The sequence below is a fragment of the Neocloeon triangulifer genome, unplaced genomic scaffold (assembly GCF_031216515.1).
Source record: "Neocloeon triangulifer isolate White Clay Creek 2 clone unplaced genomic scaffold, ASM3121651v1 ptg000010l, whole genome shotgun sequence".
NCBI lineage: Eukaryota > Metazoa > Arthropoda > Insecta > Ephemeroptera > Baetidae > Neocloeon > Neocloeon triangulifer.
The window spans coordinates 479,250-498,407 of record NW_026775552.1 but is presented as its reverse complement, the minus strand read 5'-3'; the positions used below and the strand labels follow the sequence as shown (position 1 = coordinate 498,407).

The following is a 19,158-nucleotide window of genomic DNA, read 5'->3' as shown; positions in this document are numbered from 1 at the left end:
TCGAATATTTTATTGAATAAAATGGTATTTTTTAAATTGCTTACGTTAACAATATATTTTTTTGTCACAATTTCAACTTCCATAATAGATTTAATTAAAACTAAAAGTGGTTTTCGTAGTTTGGTTGGCAAAACTGACAACTTGATTCAATTTTACCAAATTTAATATAATGCATAATTCTTTTTGTATGTATTTTGTATAAATATTGTTTTTTTTAAGAAAATGAAATATTTGCTTAAATAAACTGCCTCATTTTGTTAACATTTTCCCAAATTTTTCTTTCGTACTCCACATTCACTCTTTACTATAAATTCCTTTTAGCTTCTTTGTTTTCATTGTCACTGCCTAATTCCTTTGTTTGCTTTCCTGCTGCACAATCCTTGTCAGTTCGGATCGAGGTGATAAAGGCTTTTATATAATAATCTTGGTGTGTGTACATTAAAATTTTCTTCACTTCCCAGCTGCCCAGCAAGTTTTTAAACCGATCATTTCCTAGAGCAAGTTCTAGAACTTCACTTTCTTTGATATTACGAAACTCCTCCTGGGTCAGTTTAAACGTTACCACCTCCTTGTCGTTCAACTGAAAAATTTAATGGTTTATATAACCCTGCCGAGGTACTTGCGAATAACTCACATAAATAAAAAGGTCAAGTTTATACTCAGCATCCAACTTTGGCCACCTCTGCTCCAAGACAGACTTGCTCTGTTAAAAAAAAATAGTTATAAAAATAAAAATTGCACAAAGATTTTTTGTACCCAATCAAATTCATTTGTTTTTATCGAAGTGGCCAAGGCAAGAACCGCCCAAAGCTCCGACGCAAAGTGAGGAGCAAAGGGGGCAATCAAAATAAGTTGCAAAGCAAGCGCTCGTTGGAACTGAGTCGATAAGGTTATCAGCTTTTTTGGCGTTCTTCTTAAGCTGTTTGTCAAGCCTTGCATTCCTAATATAGCTAGATGTAGTTCGATTTTACCTGGAATTTCAGCATCAATAAATACCAAAATATCAAGCAATCAATTCAATTTTGTACTCATGTGATAGGTGGTGCTAGAGAGGCAGTAATTACGAGCATCCCAAAGGCGCTCCTCCTCCTTGGCAAGTTCAGCCGAGAGTTCATCACTCATTGGCACATCCTGCCTCTTCCTTTGCTCCAGAAAGTCATTCATAGATATCCAAATCTTTTTTTGCCAATTGATGATTCCCTTGTAAGCTGGAAATGAGATAAAACAAAACTTGAGCACATTTCCTCTCAAGGAATCAAATTTTAAGTGGTCGGCGTACTTTCCGATGACCATTTTCTGTGCGAGGTGGGTGCCACCTGTACCAGAATCGCAAGTCGAGTGGCGTCGCAGCCCAATTCTTGCACCACCTCCTCCGGGCTGACTCCGTTCAACTTTGACTTGGACATTTTTTCCCACGTTTCCACAATCGCAGCTCCCGTCCCAAACTCCACGGGCTCTTTTCCTGTCGAGGGAAATGTAAAATCGCACTGAACCTTGCTAAAAAATTTCACACCTGAGGTGTCCACTTGGTCGGCTCGAAGGTATTTGCCAGAGTTTTTCACCCTGTAACTCTTGCCCATAATCATGCCTTGCATAAGAAGGCGGCTGAAGGGTTCAGGTCGATCTAACCAGCCGATCGAGTGAAGGAAGTGACCCATGAACCGAGCGTAATACAAGTGCAGTTCAGCTAGAGATTTATTTTTTAAGTTTACTTTAAGTATAGAGTTTTTCTGATTAAATACCATGCTCTAGTCCCCCAACGTAGAGATCAACAGGCATCATGGCGTTGACCTTAGCAGGATCGAATGGTTTTTCACAGTTCTTGGGGTCCAAAAAGCGCAAAAAGTACCAAGACGAGTCGACAAATGTGTCCAGTGTGTCAGTCTCACGCTCTGCTGCTCCTCCGCATCTGCAAGTCATAATAAATTTAGCTGCAATTTTCAAAAGAATTTCAGGTCGAATTCACTTTGGGCAGCTTTTCTGCTTCCACGTGTTGAGATCCATGTTGGACGGTGGCACCAAGACAGGAAGTTCCTCCTCAGGAACAGGTTGTGGCCCGCAACTGGGACACAGAACTATGGGGATCGGAGTGCCCCACCTTCTCTGCCTTGACACGAGCCAATCTCGCAAATGGTGACTCACGGGGACTCCATCACCAAGTCCTATTAAAAAAAGTTTCATTTTGATAATTTATTTTAGCAACGTGTATTTTTAAGAACCTCTTTCTTTGATGGTTTTAATTGCTTCTTCCTTGGACATATTGGTAGAGGGTGGTGTTGACAGTCCCAGGGAAAAGGCAATCTCTCGATCTTCCTCAGACGAGGCTACCCCGAGATAGGCAACATCATCCTTTTTGAACTCATTCTAATGATGAGATTTATTTAAAATTTTAAATTATAACTGTAAATATTTTACTCTGTCGAAGATTATGACTGGAAGAATGTTCTTGTGCAAAGGGTGGACCACATTTGTGTCCAAAAAACAGTCTTTGACGATTTTTCTCTCGGAACACAGAGGGTGTGTTCTTCGCACAGCAACAAACAAACCCGCGTCTTCTGGCGACGAAGTCCAAATTTTTAATTTCTCGCCACTAAAAATTGCACAGGGTGAAATTGGATATTACAGCAAAGTCATAACTCAAGTACCTTTGAGTTTCGGCATCAACAAAATACCCGTCACATTTTCCAATCCAGTGTTTCTGTATTTTAATTACGTTCTCCCAGTCTTCCAATTGTGGACTTTCCAGTCCACTGAAAAGACGCCTGGAGGGTTAAAGTTGATATCAAATCTTTTCTAAAAATGAAATTCACCATACTCTGAAAATATTGTTGTTTTGACAAACCACTGCGTCAATTCCTTTCTTTCGACCTTTGCACCCGAGCGCCAAGAGAAGCCGTTTTGATCGACCTGCTCGTCCGCGAGGACCGTTTCGTCCACCGGATCCCAATTGACAGTCGACTGATTGACAAATAAATATTAGAGCTAAATTATAAAAGTGGTTGGATTTTCAACCTTGCCCCTGTACGCAAGACCCCTTTTGAAGAGCTCAAGGAAAATCTGCTGGCTGCCTTTGTAGTATTCTGGCTCGCAGGTGGACACTTCCCTGTCCCAGTCGAAGCAGAAGCCCATGTTGTCCAGCTGCTCTCGCATTCTGGACACATTCCCCACCGTCCACTCTCTTGCGTCCACTTTGTGCGTCCTGGCTGCGTTTTCTGCAGGGAGGCCGAAGGAATCCCATCCCATGGGATGAATCACCTGAAACGAAGGCTCATTTTTTAACGGAAAAAATAAATTGTAAACAAAACTGACGTATTTTCCGTTCATCCGATGAAAGTGGGCCATCGTGTCCGAAATGGCGTAGACCCTGGCGTGGCCAATGTGTAGATTTCCGGACGGGTACGGAAACATCGCCAAGCAGTACATTTTGCCCTGAGGATTTGGACTCTTTTTGGCGGCTACGGCTTGCACGATCGGTCTCCAGGTAGACTCGATCTTCCTCTTAACATCCAAGCTCAATTTTTCCTGTAAGAAGTGAAATAATATTATAATTTCGTCAGTAAAATTTTAAAAGATAAAAAAGTTGATATTATGTTTTGTATTCTTGTAATCAGGCACACGGGGTATTCATTTGATTTTAATCAGGAGTAAAAGTATGAAAATTAAAAATATAATGTCGAATTTATTAAAATTTCGGGGAGAAAATTTTCACTTCAAACACATAAAATAAAAAATATTAATACATCATGCCGTTTTTATTGAAGAGATTAATTTTAGTAATTTTACCCATTGTCCGGTTTGACTGTAGAGGGTTCTGCGGGGCAAACCCCGCCACCAGACGAGAATTCGATAGCTCATTTTTCAATACGCAAGCAGACAGGCCTCCGAAACTTCCATCCTTGCAATTAAAATGGAAAAAAGTTTCACCGGCCGAAATTTTCAGCAATATTTACGATATTTCTCCCATGTGGGCGAACAATTTTGTATTGCGCATGTGCACGAATGATTTTTTGATTTGATTCGAAAAGAAAGGCCCGGGAAGATCCATTGGGAGGTTGGGAGGAAACAACAGTGGCGCCACCACCGTTGTAACTGGTTGTAACCGGTTGTAACGTGCATCAAGTTAAAATGTCTGCCGTGGGGCGGCAGCACCTTCCAAGCAGAACAATGCGGAATTCGAGGCACGCAGTGCTGCTTCATTCAGGTTCATTCACAGCATTCCCTTGTTGCCTTGTTGACATCCCCCGCACCGTGGTGCTGTTTGAGACTCTCTCTTGTTTATTTCTCTGCATTTTGTGCATTTTCGCTCGTGCATCCCGCAGACCTCGCCGCACTTTTCCTTCGGTTAGCTGTTTTTAGGATTTGACTGAAGCAGGCGTTCTTTTCGAGTCCTGCTCTTGCTTCAAACTTTCCGGCTTGAAAAGTAAGTCCCTTTTTCCATCTTCATATCACCCCGCGTTCAAATTGCGACAATTTCGGACCTTGTTTGTTTTGCGCATCGAATTTTGAGAGTCGCATCAAAAAAGATTCCAGTGATTCACGCAGCCTTGAATCAAACTGGAGTTAATTTGCTTAAGACTATACAGACACAAAGTAAAATGTGATAAATTAAAATTATTAAATTATGATTGGAAATTTGATATCGGAAACCGGACGGAACAATTTACGGGCTGAATACTTTCAATCGCAGGCCTTCTGTTCTTTATTCAAATTGACTTAATTATTTTTTATTCAGTTTTTCATGAAATTGGAAAAACTCGAGAAAATATTAAGAGATATTTTTTTTTATCTTTTCTTTTCAAGTCTGCTTTCCTTGATGAATTTGGTCACTTTCTTGGTTGCAGTCATAACTTTTAGACCTGAAAATGAGTGAGAATTAATTGGACAAAATTAAATTTCATAAATTTCCACAAATTATGTTTAAATAAAAAACTGTTATATTTAAAAACAAAAATCTGATTTTTTTTTTATAAATTTGCATGTCACTCAAATGGATTTTTCGTAACAAAATTTGAAATCTTAAGAAGCGACAAAATTAACCATCTCATTTCACAAGCAAATGCATTGATCGCCGACGATTTAAAGATTATTGAGCTAAAGAGATTTTTGATTAAGTCGAGTGACGCGTCAGGCACATTTGCGCGTTTCGGAAAAGAAGCTTCCTGCCTTCCTCTGATCTCGTAAACGGAGTCCAGCCTATCGTCCACCCACAACCATAAAATTCCTCCCAGCCTTTCTATTTTACTGATTGATTTTGCTCAAATTTAATTCGTCTCTTTTGCGCAAATTCAGTCGTATTTTGATATAAAAGTTTTTTAATTGCGCCTGTTATGCTGATACAGAAATGGATTTTGATTTTGTTGAAGAATTTCAAGGTTTGATTCCGGGTGTGTTTAGTTTCAATTCGGCTTCTCCTCAATGGGTTTTTTTTTTTAATTTGTAGAAAAGAGCAACAAATTACCATTCGGCTGCAGCCATAATACATATTCGAGCTGTGAATCATTTATTTTTAACCTAAATTTGGGCATTAATTAATTTTCAGAGTTTTATTTCAATTTTTCACCTCGACAAAATCTTTTTGTTGATTTGTCCACGTTCAATTGTTGGAAACAATTTATTAAAAAAAGGAATTGTTGGGAAAACTAGCAAGAATGTTGCTGAAACTCCTGCCACGGTGAAGCCTCGATCATTTTAACCAGAAATTTTCAGTTCTATATATTTTAAACTTTTTCAACAATTTTGATCAGACTCGGCGTGTTTGTTGGCGGAGCTTTAATTTTCTGGGGATTTTCTTGGTGGAACGAATTTGTGTTGTCGCCACTCGAGTCTGTTGATTTTTCTTTGTGCGCGGCCGAAGCTCGCACGCTGACGACGGCTTTATTGCTCTTTTGTGCACTTTGCATTAGGCGCGGCGGCTGATTTTCCTTCTCGCCGGCGCCGCCGGTCAAGATGGATTTTTCTTTCTTTGAAGTGATTCTCGGCCGCCTTCCCAACCTTCCTCCTTTTTTCCGCCGTCGCCGCCGCGAAAGAATGGACTTCATTTCGCTTTTCCTCCAACTCGCCCCCTGAGACTTCTTCTCTTTTATGGTGCCGGGACCCAAATGGAAAATCACATTCCTCTCTCACGCGCGTTCAAATCTCCAACTCAATTGTTGGTCGGCGCATATCTAAGAAGTGCACGTTCCAGGCGCGATAAATTATCAATTAATGGCTCCGAAATATCAGAAAATTTTTTAAAATTTTCCTTCGTTTCTTAGTCATGCAAATAATGAACTTTTGAATTCAATGCATATTTTTATTTTAAAATCAGCGCATATTCAACTGGGCGAGAAACGCTTTCGGTATTTTATAATTTGTTGAACAAATCAGGCTGGCCAGGGTCACGACTGAATCTATCATTTAGAATATAAAAAAATGCTAAAATTTGATGATCACCCTATTTTTTGAATTAAAAAGTTTCAAAGGAATTGAATTTTACACGAAAAAAAATCAGACCTTTCCTATTTGCCTACGGTTTTTTTTCTGTTAAAATTTGTGATATTTTTACCTGCAAAACGAGTCTTTTTATGAATCAAAAAAATTCGTATGAATTAAATTTGCTTGTGCGATCAAAAGTAAGAATGAAAATTAAATAATTGATGGTTAAAATAAAAACACTGAATGCGTAAAGATTTATTCTCAGGAGGGGAAAAATTCAATCTGTGGTGCAATTGATGTGAACAAAATTCTCAGCGTTATTATTTTCGCATTTGGGCAGAACCTAAAAACAAATTATGCATTTTTTGCGTCTTAAATTGCGGAAAGAAAATGAGGGTAGGGGTGGATTTTAAGTCTTTGTTGTTAATTTCCGCAAAGCAAAAAGTTTGAAAGAGCGACAGCAGAAAATTTTATTGGCGCTCATAAATGGCTCTTTCTGCAGCAGCTGCACCCGTTTGTCAGTTTGGAACGCGGCGCACTTTATTTTCCTGGTTCAATTTCCTTTGCTTCGCCGCTGCCAATTCCTGGATACTGAATTTTCCCCATTTTTGAAAAGAGAAAAACAACTCTCCCTTTTCCGCTCACTTATATATATTGGTCATTTTTTTTTTTTTTTTTTTTTTTTTCATAAAATCTACTTGAGCTATTTGAGCCAATAAAAGGTGGAATATTTTTGCTACATGGATTTATTTGGAAATATAACCCGATGAAGAGGCAAAGTTTTTTTTTGGATCCCAATTTTTATGAAATTAAATCCGATTGCGATTTTCCGAGAAAGCATCAGAATTCGCCTAGTTTGTCTGTACCTCAAATTGCACTTTTTACTTTTTATATTTGTGTGGAAATAAATTCTGATAATAGAAAGTACAAAATTTTTCATTCTAAGATGAAGGCTGACATATGAAATAATAATTGAAATGAAAATAATTAATAGAATAATTCTTTTATTTAAGCCTTAAGGCGCCGGATGCACAAATAATTTTGTTTTTTACTTTGGTTCACCTCTTCTTATTTTGTAAATTGACCTTGCTACATTTTGTGATTGACGCGCATTAATTTATTTTGGCAGAGCGCGCGTCTGTGACCATAGGAGCGATTCATTGTTGACGCCCGAGGCTCTGTAATTTGGGGTGTTTGTGCATTTCACAGGAAGTGGTGCTTCAATTTTAAGAGCGCGTCCCTTATTCTGTCGCGCATGATAGCAGTTTCAGATTAGTTTCACCTAAACATTAAAATCAGAGCGAGATCCTGCCTGGTCTTTTATTGATTGACGCAGAAATCCTTTTTACCCCTTTTTTGAGCCAACAACAAAATTTCCAGGCGCCTGTGGTTTCCTCTCTTTTTAATATCCTTGGGCAACTATTTGAATTGTAAATTTGTCTGTCCAACAATTTTACTCTGAGGGAAAAATAAAATCCAAAATCTCCCGCTCCCCTCTAAAGTCGGATTGGCAAAAAGAAAAAGCGCCGCCGCCACTTCTTGAAACGCACAAAAAGGTCGTAAACGCACACAAATATGCACTTGGGCAAGGAATCAGCCGCGACTGGAAACAACAAGGACATTTTCAATTAAAAATACAAATATTCACTCAATAATTCCCATAACAACGAAATTAAATTCAGCGTCTAAAAATAATATATAGTTTATTGAAAATACCTCATCAGAGTACAATTCTTCAATATTTAAATTTATACAAGCGAAATTTGATAAAAATTAAAATTTTAATTAATTAAAAAATTAAAATTATTTTTAATTAATATTTTTTTTTAACAATTTATAAATTTAAATAACATATTGTAAGGTCATGTTTTGTCTTTTCCCATACGGGCGTAGTCTAAAAATAATGAAATGAATTAATCAAGCCGGAAGCGAATATATTTTTCTTGATGGGTTTTCTGGAATAAAAAAGGGGAAAAAATTTTGCGCTTCATGCTATGGCCATATTTCAAAAGCTGTGAATTATTTTGACAAAATGGGTTTTGATTAATTAATTAAATTAAAAAATTCAATCATTTCTGAGATATAAAATTTTAATCAGAACAAATTTTTGCCTTTTTTTCAAACTCAGACACTTATTATTTTATGACATGACGAATTTTTCATTTCGTTTCCAATTGAAAGTGGATTTTGTTGGTTTTAAAACTTATTTATATTGCGCGCGGCCGAAGTTCATACCTCAATTTATGGTTCTTTTCTGCCGTCGAAGAGTGAATAATCATATCTTATCTCCCTCACTATTAAAAAAACCAATTGTCAAAAAAAGTCAACCAAATTTTATAGCAACTGTGGAAAATAATGTTTGGAAAAGTTGTAGGAATTCTTGTCACGTTTTAATTTCATGTAAAAGTTACACAAGAATTAATAATAATTATGGTTGCTATCAAAACACGCAAATAATCTTAATTGATGCGGGGAGCGGTAATTGAGAATGCGCCTTTTAGTTAAAAAAAAAATGCATGATTTATTTTGTAGAAAAGTTAATTTCTTATTTTAATTTTTATGTTTTTTTCCATTTTGTAATGGACCGTTCTGGAAATTCGTTGATTTAATTTGAATATCAATTTTGTTTCAGTGGCCAAAAATGTACAGCAACCTCAGCTGAAGTGCTTGCACTTCTACGACAAATTGTTTTGCTGCGCCGATCGCAAAGGCAGGATCCCGCTTGCCATCGATCCCATCAAAAGGGACGCATGTCTTGATCCTCTTCTGAAAGGGTGAGTTTTTTTATGATTATTAGAAATCAAATTTTTTCCCCATTAATAAGAAGAATAAATAATAATAATAATAATAATTATTTCCTTCTCTCAGTTGTTAATTTTTTTACAAGGACCCAGAATAATCTTACGATAAATTGATTTATTTTATTTTAAATCTGCATTTCCTCATATTAAAGAGTGATCAACCGAGCACAAAGATCGAAGAAAGCAGATGGAATTGATCTGCTTGCGGACATCACTGAAACCTTGTGGGAGCACATGGATCGTGGTAACTTGGTCGGCCAACCAAGCAACTTATCTTGGTTTGCGTAAGTCGTGCACCTCTCCTTTTTTCAAGTGGCAAAGTAATTGTGAGTTTTTTTTTCCGCAGAGTTTTCCGAGCTGCCATGCTCTTCAGCGAACGTCTGCAAGGCAAACAAGCCAAGGACCAGCGCAAAATTACCTTGGCAGCAATAAAATGCCTCAACTTGGACGAGCCCTATCGGACGAGCTTGACCAGGGCCATGGACGTCCAAGTCCAGACTTTCAACTCGGCCATCGCCCCATTTCTCAAATCGAACGACTTCTCCGACGTGCACAAATATGCAGAATTTTGTAAGTATAACTTTTAATATTAAAAATATGTGTGGAGAATTTTTAAGTAATGATTTTTTTTAACTATCCGCAGTGCCCGAATGCACTTTGGACGTGGCTTCGGCAATCTCAAAGATGCTAAACCTGGCGATCCAGGTGTCAGGACTGAAGGTCCTGGAAAAGACGAGAGATAACTTTGCCGTCGCTCTGCCCTTCCTCATCCGGGTGAATAACAGACCTGTCGGATGGTTCAAGGTCATTTTCTACATGTACCGCCAAGTGTCCAAGGCTGCCCAGCAGGCGATGCTCGATGTAATAAAATGAAAAACAAATTTTAAATTTTTCTACTTTTGTTTTTCTCTCTTTTCTGCAGAGCATAACGACGTCCCTGAGCTACATAGAAGCTGCGAAGGTTGGCCTGCGGATTCGGGAGAAGAGCGTGGTGCACAATGCCCACCGCCTCCTGGCCAGGCCACTGACAACCAGGGTGGTTCAGTCCGCTGTCATAACTAGCCCCATCAGCTTCATGTTAGAGCTGCCCTTCCAGCAGCTGCTGTCTTTGATGGACGCGCAAATGGACGAGTGTCCGGGCTCGCCGCTCTTCACCTTAATGGACCCCAACCAACTCTTCTCTCTCATCACTGAGCTCATAACGAAGGTAGCATTTTCCATAAACCTAGTTATTTTGGCTGATTTCAATATTGTTTCTCTTCAGGAGTTCTTCGGCTTCAATCTGCGAGCCGGAATTCTGCAGCGGCTCTACTGCTACCTTGTGAATCCCACCTATCACATGACCTTTTATGCTGTCATGGCCACCGAGTGGGCCTTGTACTTGAACACGAGCGCCCTGGCCAAGGTCGAGCTGGCCATTCGCTGGTGCGAGCTGGAACGCGTCCGGCATGTGAGTGCAGTCAAAACTTTGAGCTGGATTCCGGCAATCGTCAAGAATTGTCTCCGGTTGCGCCTCACCAAGTCAACCCCCTTGGACCACAGCCCTGTTGGCAAGCAGCTGCTTGATTTTTACTTGGAGCAAACTGCGAGCTACCCGTCCTGGGACACTGACTTTGACAGATTCACTCAGCATGTGAAACTGCTCATCAGCGACAGTTGCTCAGCTCATCAGGTATTATAACTTAATTGGCAAATTATTCTTATTTTGCAGTTCTCTTCTTAAGAAAGCACAAGTAAAAATTCGAGTTGCCTTGATTATATTTCTTTTTTCTAATTTAACTAAATAACGGAAACGTTTATTTACTAAAGTTTCAAACCATCCCTTCGTATATTGAAGTTGGATTGGGACGATTGGGTCAGATTTTGGCACCAATTTAATTAATAGTGTTTCTTAATTCTGTATTCTGCCCTTGTGCTTGAAATGAATGAACAAAATACGTCATTTTAATTCTTTTTAATTTTTTCTGTAATAAAAATTGAAAATAATCTTTTTTTTTTTTTTTTTTTTTTGCTTATGGCACCCGTGAGCTTATTAGGCTATTGGGTCGGTCTCTTGCCGTAGTCGAGCACCCTTGGCACAATTGTGCTTCCCAACCAACCTGACCCTTGTTCGGGGGCTTTCTAGCAGATTTGGTGGTGCTCGCATGGGCCCCCCACCCCCCTTGAGACCTTACCCCTTGACCCGGCCTTGCCACGAAGGACTTGGAATGAAACGCAGGCATTCGCCACACAAGCTGAGTTCTTCCAGCTTGTGGCTCGGAGGAAACGTGGCAAACCTCCGAGTGCGAGTCGGTACAGCTTGCGCCATACCTCCCAAATTCCCGACGTGTCAGCCGAAATGTTATCAATGATTCGCATACCAGAGGCTATTTGTTTCCACAAACAGCCCCAGGCTGAGCATTGATCCCATGACGGCCGAGGAACTCACTGATTAGAATGCAAGCATTCTAACCACTGAGCCACCGGGCTTGGTTCATCAAAATAATCTATTTCTCTGTCCGAATAAATACACAAATACACTCTTTGTCTTCTTATAACCTTGATGATTTTACAACAACCAATTTTAAACCTTGTGTCTTTAATAGATTTCTGCTCCCAAACTGAAAGAAGAGTTGAATTTCCAAACTGAAGAAGAAATCAACTACTTCTTGGATAACCAGGTAATTTAAAACAAATAATAAAAAAAGGAGAAAAAATTACAATTTGCAAAATTTTCAGTTCTTTGATCATGCATTGCGCATAAACCACAAAGGCCAGTTGATGGAGTGGCCCAAATCATATGTGAGTGCTTATTTCAACCCCCCAAAAAATAATTCTTACATATTTTTCAACTTTTTGCAGGAAGTGGATTTCTCCTCCGGTGTCTTCCCCACGTACAACCCTCCTGAAAAACCTGAACTTCCTTTGATTTCGGTTCCTGCAGGCACTGCCGTGCCGCAAGAGGATGCGCCCGTGGATGAGGACGACTGGGAACATGTGTCGAAAGACTTGAACCCACTCCTGTTTGATTCTCTGGTTTACGAAGACGACAGTGATGGCCAAGCCTCCGAATCAGAATCCGACGGTGGCGACCAGGGAGAGGATGAAGAGGCTGTCACCCCTCCAGTGGCCAATGTGGACCCTGTTGTCCTCCTGACTCCACTTGTGGTCCCCGAAGACAAAGAGGAGGATGCCGAAGAAGAGGCACCTCACTCCGATGCTGAGGAACAGCGTGACCAAGAAAATTCCTCCACTCGTGAGACCCGCGACGAGGAAGTTGACGGCCCTGAAGAACAGGCTTCTCAGGGTGATGCGCCTGAGGAGGAAGAGGGCGACGTTGGGGTTCAGCAGGCGAATGACGAGGCTGTGACCCCTCCTGTGGTCAATATGGACCCTGTTGTCATCCTGGTTCGTCTTGTGGTCCCTGAACTCGAAACTGAAGACAAAGAGGAGGATGCCGAAGAAGAGGCACCTCACTCCGATGCTGAGGAACAGCTTGACCAAGAAAATTCCTCCACTCGTGAGACCCGCGATGAGGAAGTGGACGGCAGGGACCCTGAAGATGATGCTCCTGAGGAGGAAGAGGGCGACCAGGTTGGGGATCAGCAGGCGGATGGCGTGGCTGTGACCCCTCCTGTGGCCAATATGAACCCTGTTGTCATCCTGGTTCGTCTTGTGGTCCCCGAACTCGAAACTGAAGACAAAGAGGAGGAGGCCGAGCAAGAAGAGGCACCTGACTCTGATGCTGAACTGCCCGACCCCAAAGCCATCGACCAGGAAAAAACTCCGGCCAAGGCAAGTGTTTTGTTCTGCTGGAATTATTCAGAGTAATAAAACTAATGTATTATTTCACAGGTCGCACCTTCGGCAGCAGCGCCTCCGAAACCGAAAAAGAGGGTGGCCCAGGTTCTTGAGGACACTCCCGAGGAGGTCACTGGCGTTGTGACCAGGAGCAGGGCCAAGGCCAGAAAGGTGAAAACTTCTTTTGTCTTTGAACATTTCAAATCTGACTTTCTGTTCTAGATCGAGCCCCTTTGCCTTAACGAGCCTCCGAAGAGGGCTAGGAAGCGCCGTTCCGACCCCACTGCAGTCCCCAAGGTGGCCAAGGAAGGTCCCAAGAATAAGCGGGGAAGGAAGACCAAAGTGAGGCCAGTTTCTCAGGTAAATATAAACTTTTGTACTTGTCAATTTTGAATGAAATGACTAATTTTGTTTTAATTTTGCCCACAGGCTCCTCGCGCCCTTCAAGCCAATGGGCAGCCGATCGAGCGCAGAAAGGTAAGAGATCCTTGAAACCATATTCATCATCAAATTCTAAATCAAAAATTTCTTTTGGTCGCAGAGGAAGCACTGGCAGCCGGATCCAATTGATGTCTTGCCCGGAGACCGATCGAGCAACAAACGTCGGGCTGCATTGGACGCCAAGGAGACCATCGGCTACTGCCTCAGGCCGGGGGCCAACATGGCCCTCTTCCGTCGCCACTGACTCGACGGACACCCAAGCCCCAACAAAAGGTTTGTTAACACCTCACAGGTTTAAGCAGCAGCATAATTTTTGCTTTGTTTTTGCAGATGAACTATTAGGATAAAAAACCAAGGCAATTTACTCCAACATGCTCATTGTGCTCAGACACAAAAGGTGAGTTGAAACTTTCAAGGGTGAATTATTTAATTAATTAATTTTTGATTGTCAAAATAATTTAATTTGAACATTTTAATTAAAAAAACTTTTGTAAATTCTAAATTTATTTGCTTTTTTGTTGCAGCCAGACCCAGAGCTGTGCTTTTCCGAAAAATGGACAGCAAATGTCAACTCTGTGCATCATTCTTGTTCTCACTATTGAACAAGGAGTTTGGCTCTCGAACAACCAATTGGTAAGGAAATCTTTTTCTGCAATCATTATTCGTCCTCATAACTTACCTTTTCATTTTTCTTTGTTGCAGAGATAAAGAGAGCACGGTTTGACACTTCGCAACCCTCTCAGCAAGGGTGCCTTTTTGTGGAATCAGAACACATTTCTGGTGAGATTATTTTACAATTATTAAATCTTGACCTGAAATTAAAAACGCTTTTTTAGCTCCGAAGAGCAAAAATTAAAATTTTGTCACATTAATATTTTAAATTCTTGTTCAGTTTTTGGCTTTATAGAGGTATCAGAGCTATTGAATTAATGTTAACCTGGGTTTCTGTTTTGAATTGCAAAAATAAAATTTTCCTTTTCGTTTTCGTTACGTTCTTTGCTAGTAATCAATTGACGGAGTTCTTTTGGTTTGGTTTTCAGATCAAGCGCATTATTTGGCACCACCAGCACTTCAGAGAGGATGGCGAGGATGGTCCGCAGCTTGATAAGTACAAAACCACATCATTAGTTTTAGTTTTAATTGGCTGCCGAGTTTATGATTATTGTGAGGAGTCAAATCCTTATAAAAATTGACTAACTTCAAACGTTACTCATAGAGGAATTAAAAATTGAAAAAAATATATAAAGCGAAAGTTAAAAAAAATTAAAAAACATAAAAAATTAACAGAAAAAATTTCTAAAAATTAAAAAATAAATAAAAATAGTAGCAATTATTTTGATCACAATTTTGGGATAGTATTTAGTTATAGATGGAGCTGAGTTTTATTTTGCAAATTTTTATACTTTTTCATTAGCAAAACTTGTATAATAATCTTTATGAAAGTAGGATTTTGCCTTTAAGTTTAGCCCTAAAGTTTAGGTTGAATTGAAACTGTGCTGCTCTTACGGTCAATGAAATTAGGCGCAAAGACATTATTGACATTGCTTAATCTTCGCAAGTTATTAAAATAATAACAAAAATGAGCAGAGCGGGTCTCAAAAAGACGCCCGAAATATTAGCACAGAAAAAAACCATGAGCTTGTAAATATACTGTTTTCCCCACTCGGCAGCCATTGATTCCCCTTAATTTGTAATTTCTTGTAAATATTTTGCTGTATTTTTGTATATATTTTACATAATTATCCGAATAACGGCCGCGCTGATTACTGGTTCAATAGTTTTTAAGGCGTCTCATTTATCAGGTATTGGAAAACAATTTAAATTTTACACAAGATTATTTTATTCTCGCTGTCAGTTTCGAGGTCAAGCCTTTAATGAAGTCTAATTTGGGGGGGGGGGGGGGGGTTGCGAATTTTTTAAGAGAAAATTGACCTCTAGTCAGAAACGAAACGTTTATTACCTGATGAGACTTGTTAGGTCTTATTTGTGATAGAAACTGCTGGAAATTGCTCTTGGCCTGCAGAGTCGAGCGCACTCGTTGCTGCGAGACCTGCCAGCGGGTGAGAGTTGCCAGGTAGGTTTTCTTCTTGTAAGGGCGAGTTGCCCTGTCGGACGCGAAAACCGACGGACAATTTGTTGGTGGCGCGATTGGAGGTGAGGGGCGCCTGAGGGATCGGCCGGGCAGATTGAGGGCGAGTCACGTGCGAACAAAAGTTCGGACGGGTCGTAAAACATGCACCGGCAAAGGTGTCCAGACGAGCGCCGTCTTTCGTAGCTCCGCGAGGCTACAAGTAGCTGCGAGGCTCGATTTTCTTAGGTTTTTTCATTTTCTTTTTCCAGCCCTCCAACCTTGTTCGCGACCTCGAGCCTCGCTAGTTTCTAGTTTCCGAAGCAGCCGGCGTCCGGTCTGCGGCTGTTCTTTTTTGCACCGCCGACGTAAATTCACAGTTACACAGTCAAAAAAAGTTCCATGCCGCGGCATGGATTTCGGCTCAGGTCATTTTCGAGCAAAATCGACCTAAGGCCACGGCATGGCCATACCAGCGGCATGAGTGGTAGTCGGCATGACCTGCATGCCGCTTTCCGCACCTGGCATGCATGCCAGCACCGGATCGGCCTGGCCTGCATGCCGTCCGGTTGGCCTGGCCTGCATGCCGTTTGGCAGGCCTGGCCTGCATGCCACTCAGATTTTAGGATTTGCATATTTAGTTACTAAATAATACCAATGTTTACTTTTTAAAATTTATTTTTTAATAGTAATATAATACCCACAATCTTTGAAATTATTTTTACATCAAATTTAAAATTTTCTTCCTTCGTTCCTGCTCCACGCGTACGTACGGTCCAATAGTTCATCAAACTTTCCTAATTTGTCGGCATTGTTCACTTGCAGAACAGGATTTGCAAAATCTGTAAAAAAAAACTAAAATAAGATCTCATATTCACATATATTTGATTTAAAATATAAAACGTATAAGCTTAAAATAAGCTTTATTACAGCAACTTGTAACATGTTATTCAAAATTTATGGTACTAAAATTATAATCTTATTTAAATGAAACAAAAACTACCTTTAATAACTGCAAGATGGCATAACGCAAATTCCGATGAATTTTTTTCAGCATTTTCTCGGTTCAGAAATAGTCTCTCCTCATCACACTGAAAAATTCAAACAACAAAATTAAAAAATTATTAAATTGTGAGCAATGCAAATTTTGCATTTTAGTTGCTCTTTTTTTGAATTAATTATTATTGCTTGTTACCTGAAATTAATTTCCAAAAATCAGTCCGCGGCTGCAGATTTGGCAGAGATGGTGAGAGGAAAGAAATATTGGCTGTCCCGCCGCTGAGTTGATGTGCCCGATGATAGGGGCTGCGCTCTCGCGTCGCGAGGGGGATGCCGGCGACTTTTTTTCTTCATCTTTTGCTCCTGTTTGATTCCAAACGGATTCTAAGCAGCTCAGCTTCTTAAGGAAATATTCCTGCGTGTCGCACTTTGTCTTTAAAATGTCCTTACGCGCTTATTTCGACGCACAAATGAATAAAATTAACACCTGCCGCGGCCATAACACTCCATACGAGCTCAGGTAAAAAATGTGCTCGGAAAGTTCGTTGGGCGCTCAGGGCGCTGGCGCAAAGGTCGCGAAGAGCGCCGATGTTGTGCGAGGGTGAAATTTGAACCAGTATGCGCGGGAAGCACCTTCAGGTAAAGCCACCATAGTCAGGGCAGAATCATGATTTGAGTATTTCTAATTACTTCATATTTTCATATACGCTCAAATGAGTTGGAATCGTAACAAAAATACTAAATCTTATGTAATATTCCCAGATTCAATGAAAATTTTCACAATAATAATTTGTAATGCGCGCCTCCTAAAAAATAATTTCAATATATGAAAGCCATATTATTTTAGATCTGTAATACACAATTAAAGGCTTTGGTATGATGTGTAATAATTTGCAAAGTAGCCTACACATGTTTAATTTCAAACATAATTGATATTTTCAATTTGGAAAATTTAAAATAATATTGTTAATTTTACGTCTGATAAAATAAAATTTTAGATCCAGTCGTCGCACAAAATTGTAAAATAAGAGTAAAATATCAAATCAAATTTAAACTAATATCCATCACTGCAACTTCAAGTATTTTTCTACGTAAAAATTTAGTCAGTTTCTTAGTTTTTGCTAAGTAAAATTTTAATGTTAATAATACACGCATAATAAAAGTTAATTATTAAGATTTTTAAAATTTTTCTTCTATTTTTACTTTCATTTAGTCAAAATTAAAACAACTTTAAATGAAATAAAATTAAATGTTTTCGGCAGGTTTTGGACAAAAAAATTTAAGTGTTTCGTGGACTTGCAAGCGGCTTGCATGCCCTGTGAAGGAAAAGCTATGCCGGCATGATAAAATTTAGTAAGGCATGGACGGCATGGTAATACTCCATGCCATGCCGAACCGACCCCATGCCGTGGTATGAGAACTTTTTAAGCGGCATGATCGAGCTATGCCGCGGCATGACCACTGATGGACTGGCATAAGGACGGCATAGAGATTTCAGGCCGCGGCATGGAGCTTTTTTTGACTGTGTAGCGATTCTTTTTTCAGGCAGGACTACACAAATTGCCACAGCCACAGGATACGTCACAAGCACACTTACCCCTTTTCATTCCGGAAGTTTGATCTTGATTTTTATGAAAGTAGTATCACTTTTTAAGAATCACGGTCACTTCCTTTGACATTTGAATTTTCAAAAATTTAAAAGCAAATTTAAAGTTAATTTGCGCTTTGATCTCTTCCATTTTTTCTTTAATTGCGGATTGAAAAGAAAAAAAAATTATTTTAATTCCCAGGTTATCAAATTTTGTGTGGTTTTTTTAAAAGCTAAAATTAAATTTCGAAAAATTGAAGGAGTTTTTTTCCTTCTTGTTGGGCCTGACTGAGGGCAGCAGTCAGGCCGGCCGCGTTTTCTTTCAATTAATTTGTCCGAATTATTGGACCCACAATTAAATTCATTCCACACTGAACTTGACTTCCTCCCTTTGCACCCCAATTTAATTTTAAAAAAATCCATTATCGGAGCAAAAAGTGTAATAAATCAAGGTGCCAATCAACTTTCACATTTCTTTTAAAAAATTGCAAAATTTAAATGCCAAAGATGTTCCACGATTCTCGACAGAGTGATACGAATTTCATGAAAGTTGAGGTTAAATGGAAGGTTTGAAAACACACGTACACCCCACAAACGCAAACCAACACTTACACAACGCTCAGTTTTTTTTTGGCTAGGGACGTAGTTTCTAGAGCAAAAAAAGTAGCATGGCGACGTTCCGGGACCCGGCGGTTCACAAGAGCCGCCGCATCCACGCGTGTCCGGTGATGGACGCGTTGGGTGGTCGCGTGCGTGTGAAGCCTCGGACAAGTCAGCAATCGGCCCGACCTTTGCCTCAGGCGCCCCTGACCTCCAATCGCGCCAACAATGAATTCTCCGTCGTTTTTTGCGCCCAGCAAAAAGTCAACCTCCCTGGCAAGTCTCACCTGCTGGCAGGTCTTGCAGCATCGGGTGCGCTTCACTTGCTCACAGGTCTTGAGCACAATTACACCTTGCGTCCCTTTTCCCCAAATGAATTATTTTTACACCACAATAAATTTGCACTCCCTTTACAAGTGCATCAAATATTTTTTATACGTATTTAAAGCAAGAGCCACTTTTTTGCC

At 39.9% G+C, this 19,158-nt stretch overlaps 2 protein-coding genes and 1 long non-coding RNA gene across 4 annotated transcripts; 1 reads left to right on the top strand and 2 right to left on the bottom strand.

Annotated features, from left to right (window-relative positions):
• Window positions 1-32: 32 nt before the first annotated feature.
• On the bottom strand, window positions 33-3,986 carry LOC132195755 (leucine--tRNA ligase, mitochondrial). 2 transcript variants are annotated; one of them, XM_059617941.1, is made up of 15 exons: window positions 3,784-3,985; window positions 3,310-3,522; window positions 3,013-3,255; window positions 2,816-2,958; window positions 2,646-2,762; window positions 2,416-2,590; window positions 2,220-2,364; window positions 1,967-2,162; window positions 1,743-1,909; window positions 1,514-1,687; window positions 1,280-1,462; window positions 1,029-1,208; window positions 757-971; window positions 635-703; window positions 35-580 (listed from the first exon to the last, which is right to left on the bottom strand). In XM_059617941.1, exons 1-15 carry the CDS (start codon window positions 3,853-3,855, stop codon window positions 305-307), a joined length of 2,568 nt encoding a protein of 855 aa, XP_059473924.1. In that variant the 5' UTR covers window positions 3,856-3,985; the 3' UTR covers window positions 35-304. The 2 variants fall into 2 exon arrangements, with proteins under 2 accessions (XP_059473922.1, XP_059473924.1); XM_059617939.1 differs by having other exon boundaries at window positions 33-580; window positions 1,280-1,687; window positions 3,784-3,986.
• Window positions 3,987-4,312: 326 nt separating this feature from the next.
• LOC132195671 (uncharacterized) lies at window positions 4,313-15,305 on the top strand. Its single transcript, XM_059617829.1, has 18 exons — window positions 4,313-4,420; window positions 9,047-9,188; window positions 9,368-9,499; window positions 9,562-9,785; window positions 9,859-10,076; window positions 10,138-10,422; window positions 10,480-10,887; window positions 11,801-11,875; window positions 11,934-11,996; window positions 12,057-12,989; window positions 13,050-13,166; window positions 13,218-13,355; window positions 13,425-13,472; window positions 13,537-13,709; window positions 13,767-13,833; window positions 13,961-14,069; window positions 14,139-14,216; window positions 14,477-15,305. Coding segments are annotated over exons 1-14 (2,928 nt in total). The 5' UTR covers window positions 4,313-4,419; the 3' UTR covers window positions 13,681-13,709; window positions 13,767-13,833; window positions 13,961-14,069; window positions 14,139-14,216; window positions 14,477-15,305.
• Window positions 15,306-16,177: 872 nt separating this feature from the next.
• LOC132195696 (uncharacterized) lies at window positions 16,178-17,040 on the bottom strand. The gene is made up of 3 exons (XR_009441680.1): window positions 16,700-17,040; window positions 16,508-16,595; window positions 16,178-16,346 (listed from the first exon to the last, which is right to left on the bottom strand). It is a non-coding gene; the product is annotated as an uncharacterized LOC132195696 (long non-coding RNA).
• Between the last annotated feature and the right edge of the window lie 2,118 nt (window positions 17,041-19,158).

Coding starts and splice junctions, on each gene's coding strand:
- LOC132195755 (XM_059617939.1), bottom strand. CDS start 3,855: ATGAGCTATCGAATTCTCGTCTGGTGGCGGGGTTTGCCCCGCAGAACC. Junction 2,365..2,415: donor CAGTCATAATCTTCGACAGA/GTAAAATATTTA, acceptor TCTCATCATTAG/AATGAGTTCAAAAAGGATGA. Junction 2,163..2,219: donor TAAAACCATCAAAGAAAGAG/GTTCTTAAAAAT, acceptor TTTTTTTAATAG/GACTTGGTGATGGAGTCCCC.
- LOC132195671 (XM_059617829.1), top strand. Junction 10,077..10,137: donor CCCAGCAGGCGATGCTCGAT/GTAATAAAATGA, acceptor TCTTTTCTGCAG/AGCATAACGACGTCCCTGAG. Junction 11,997..12,056: donor TGGAGTGGCCCAAATCATAT/GTGAGTGCTTAT, acceptor AACTTTTTGCAG/GAAGTGGATTTCTCCTCCGG.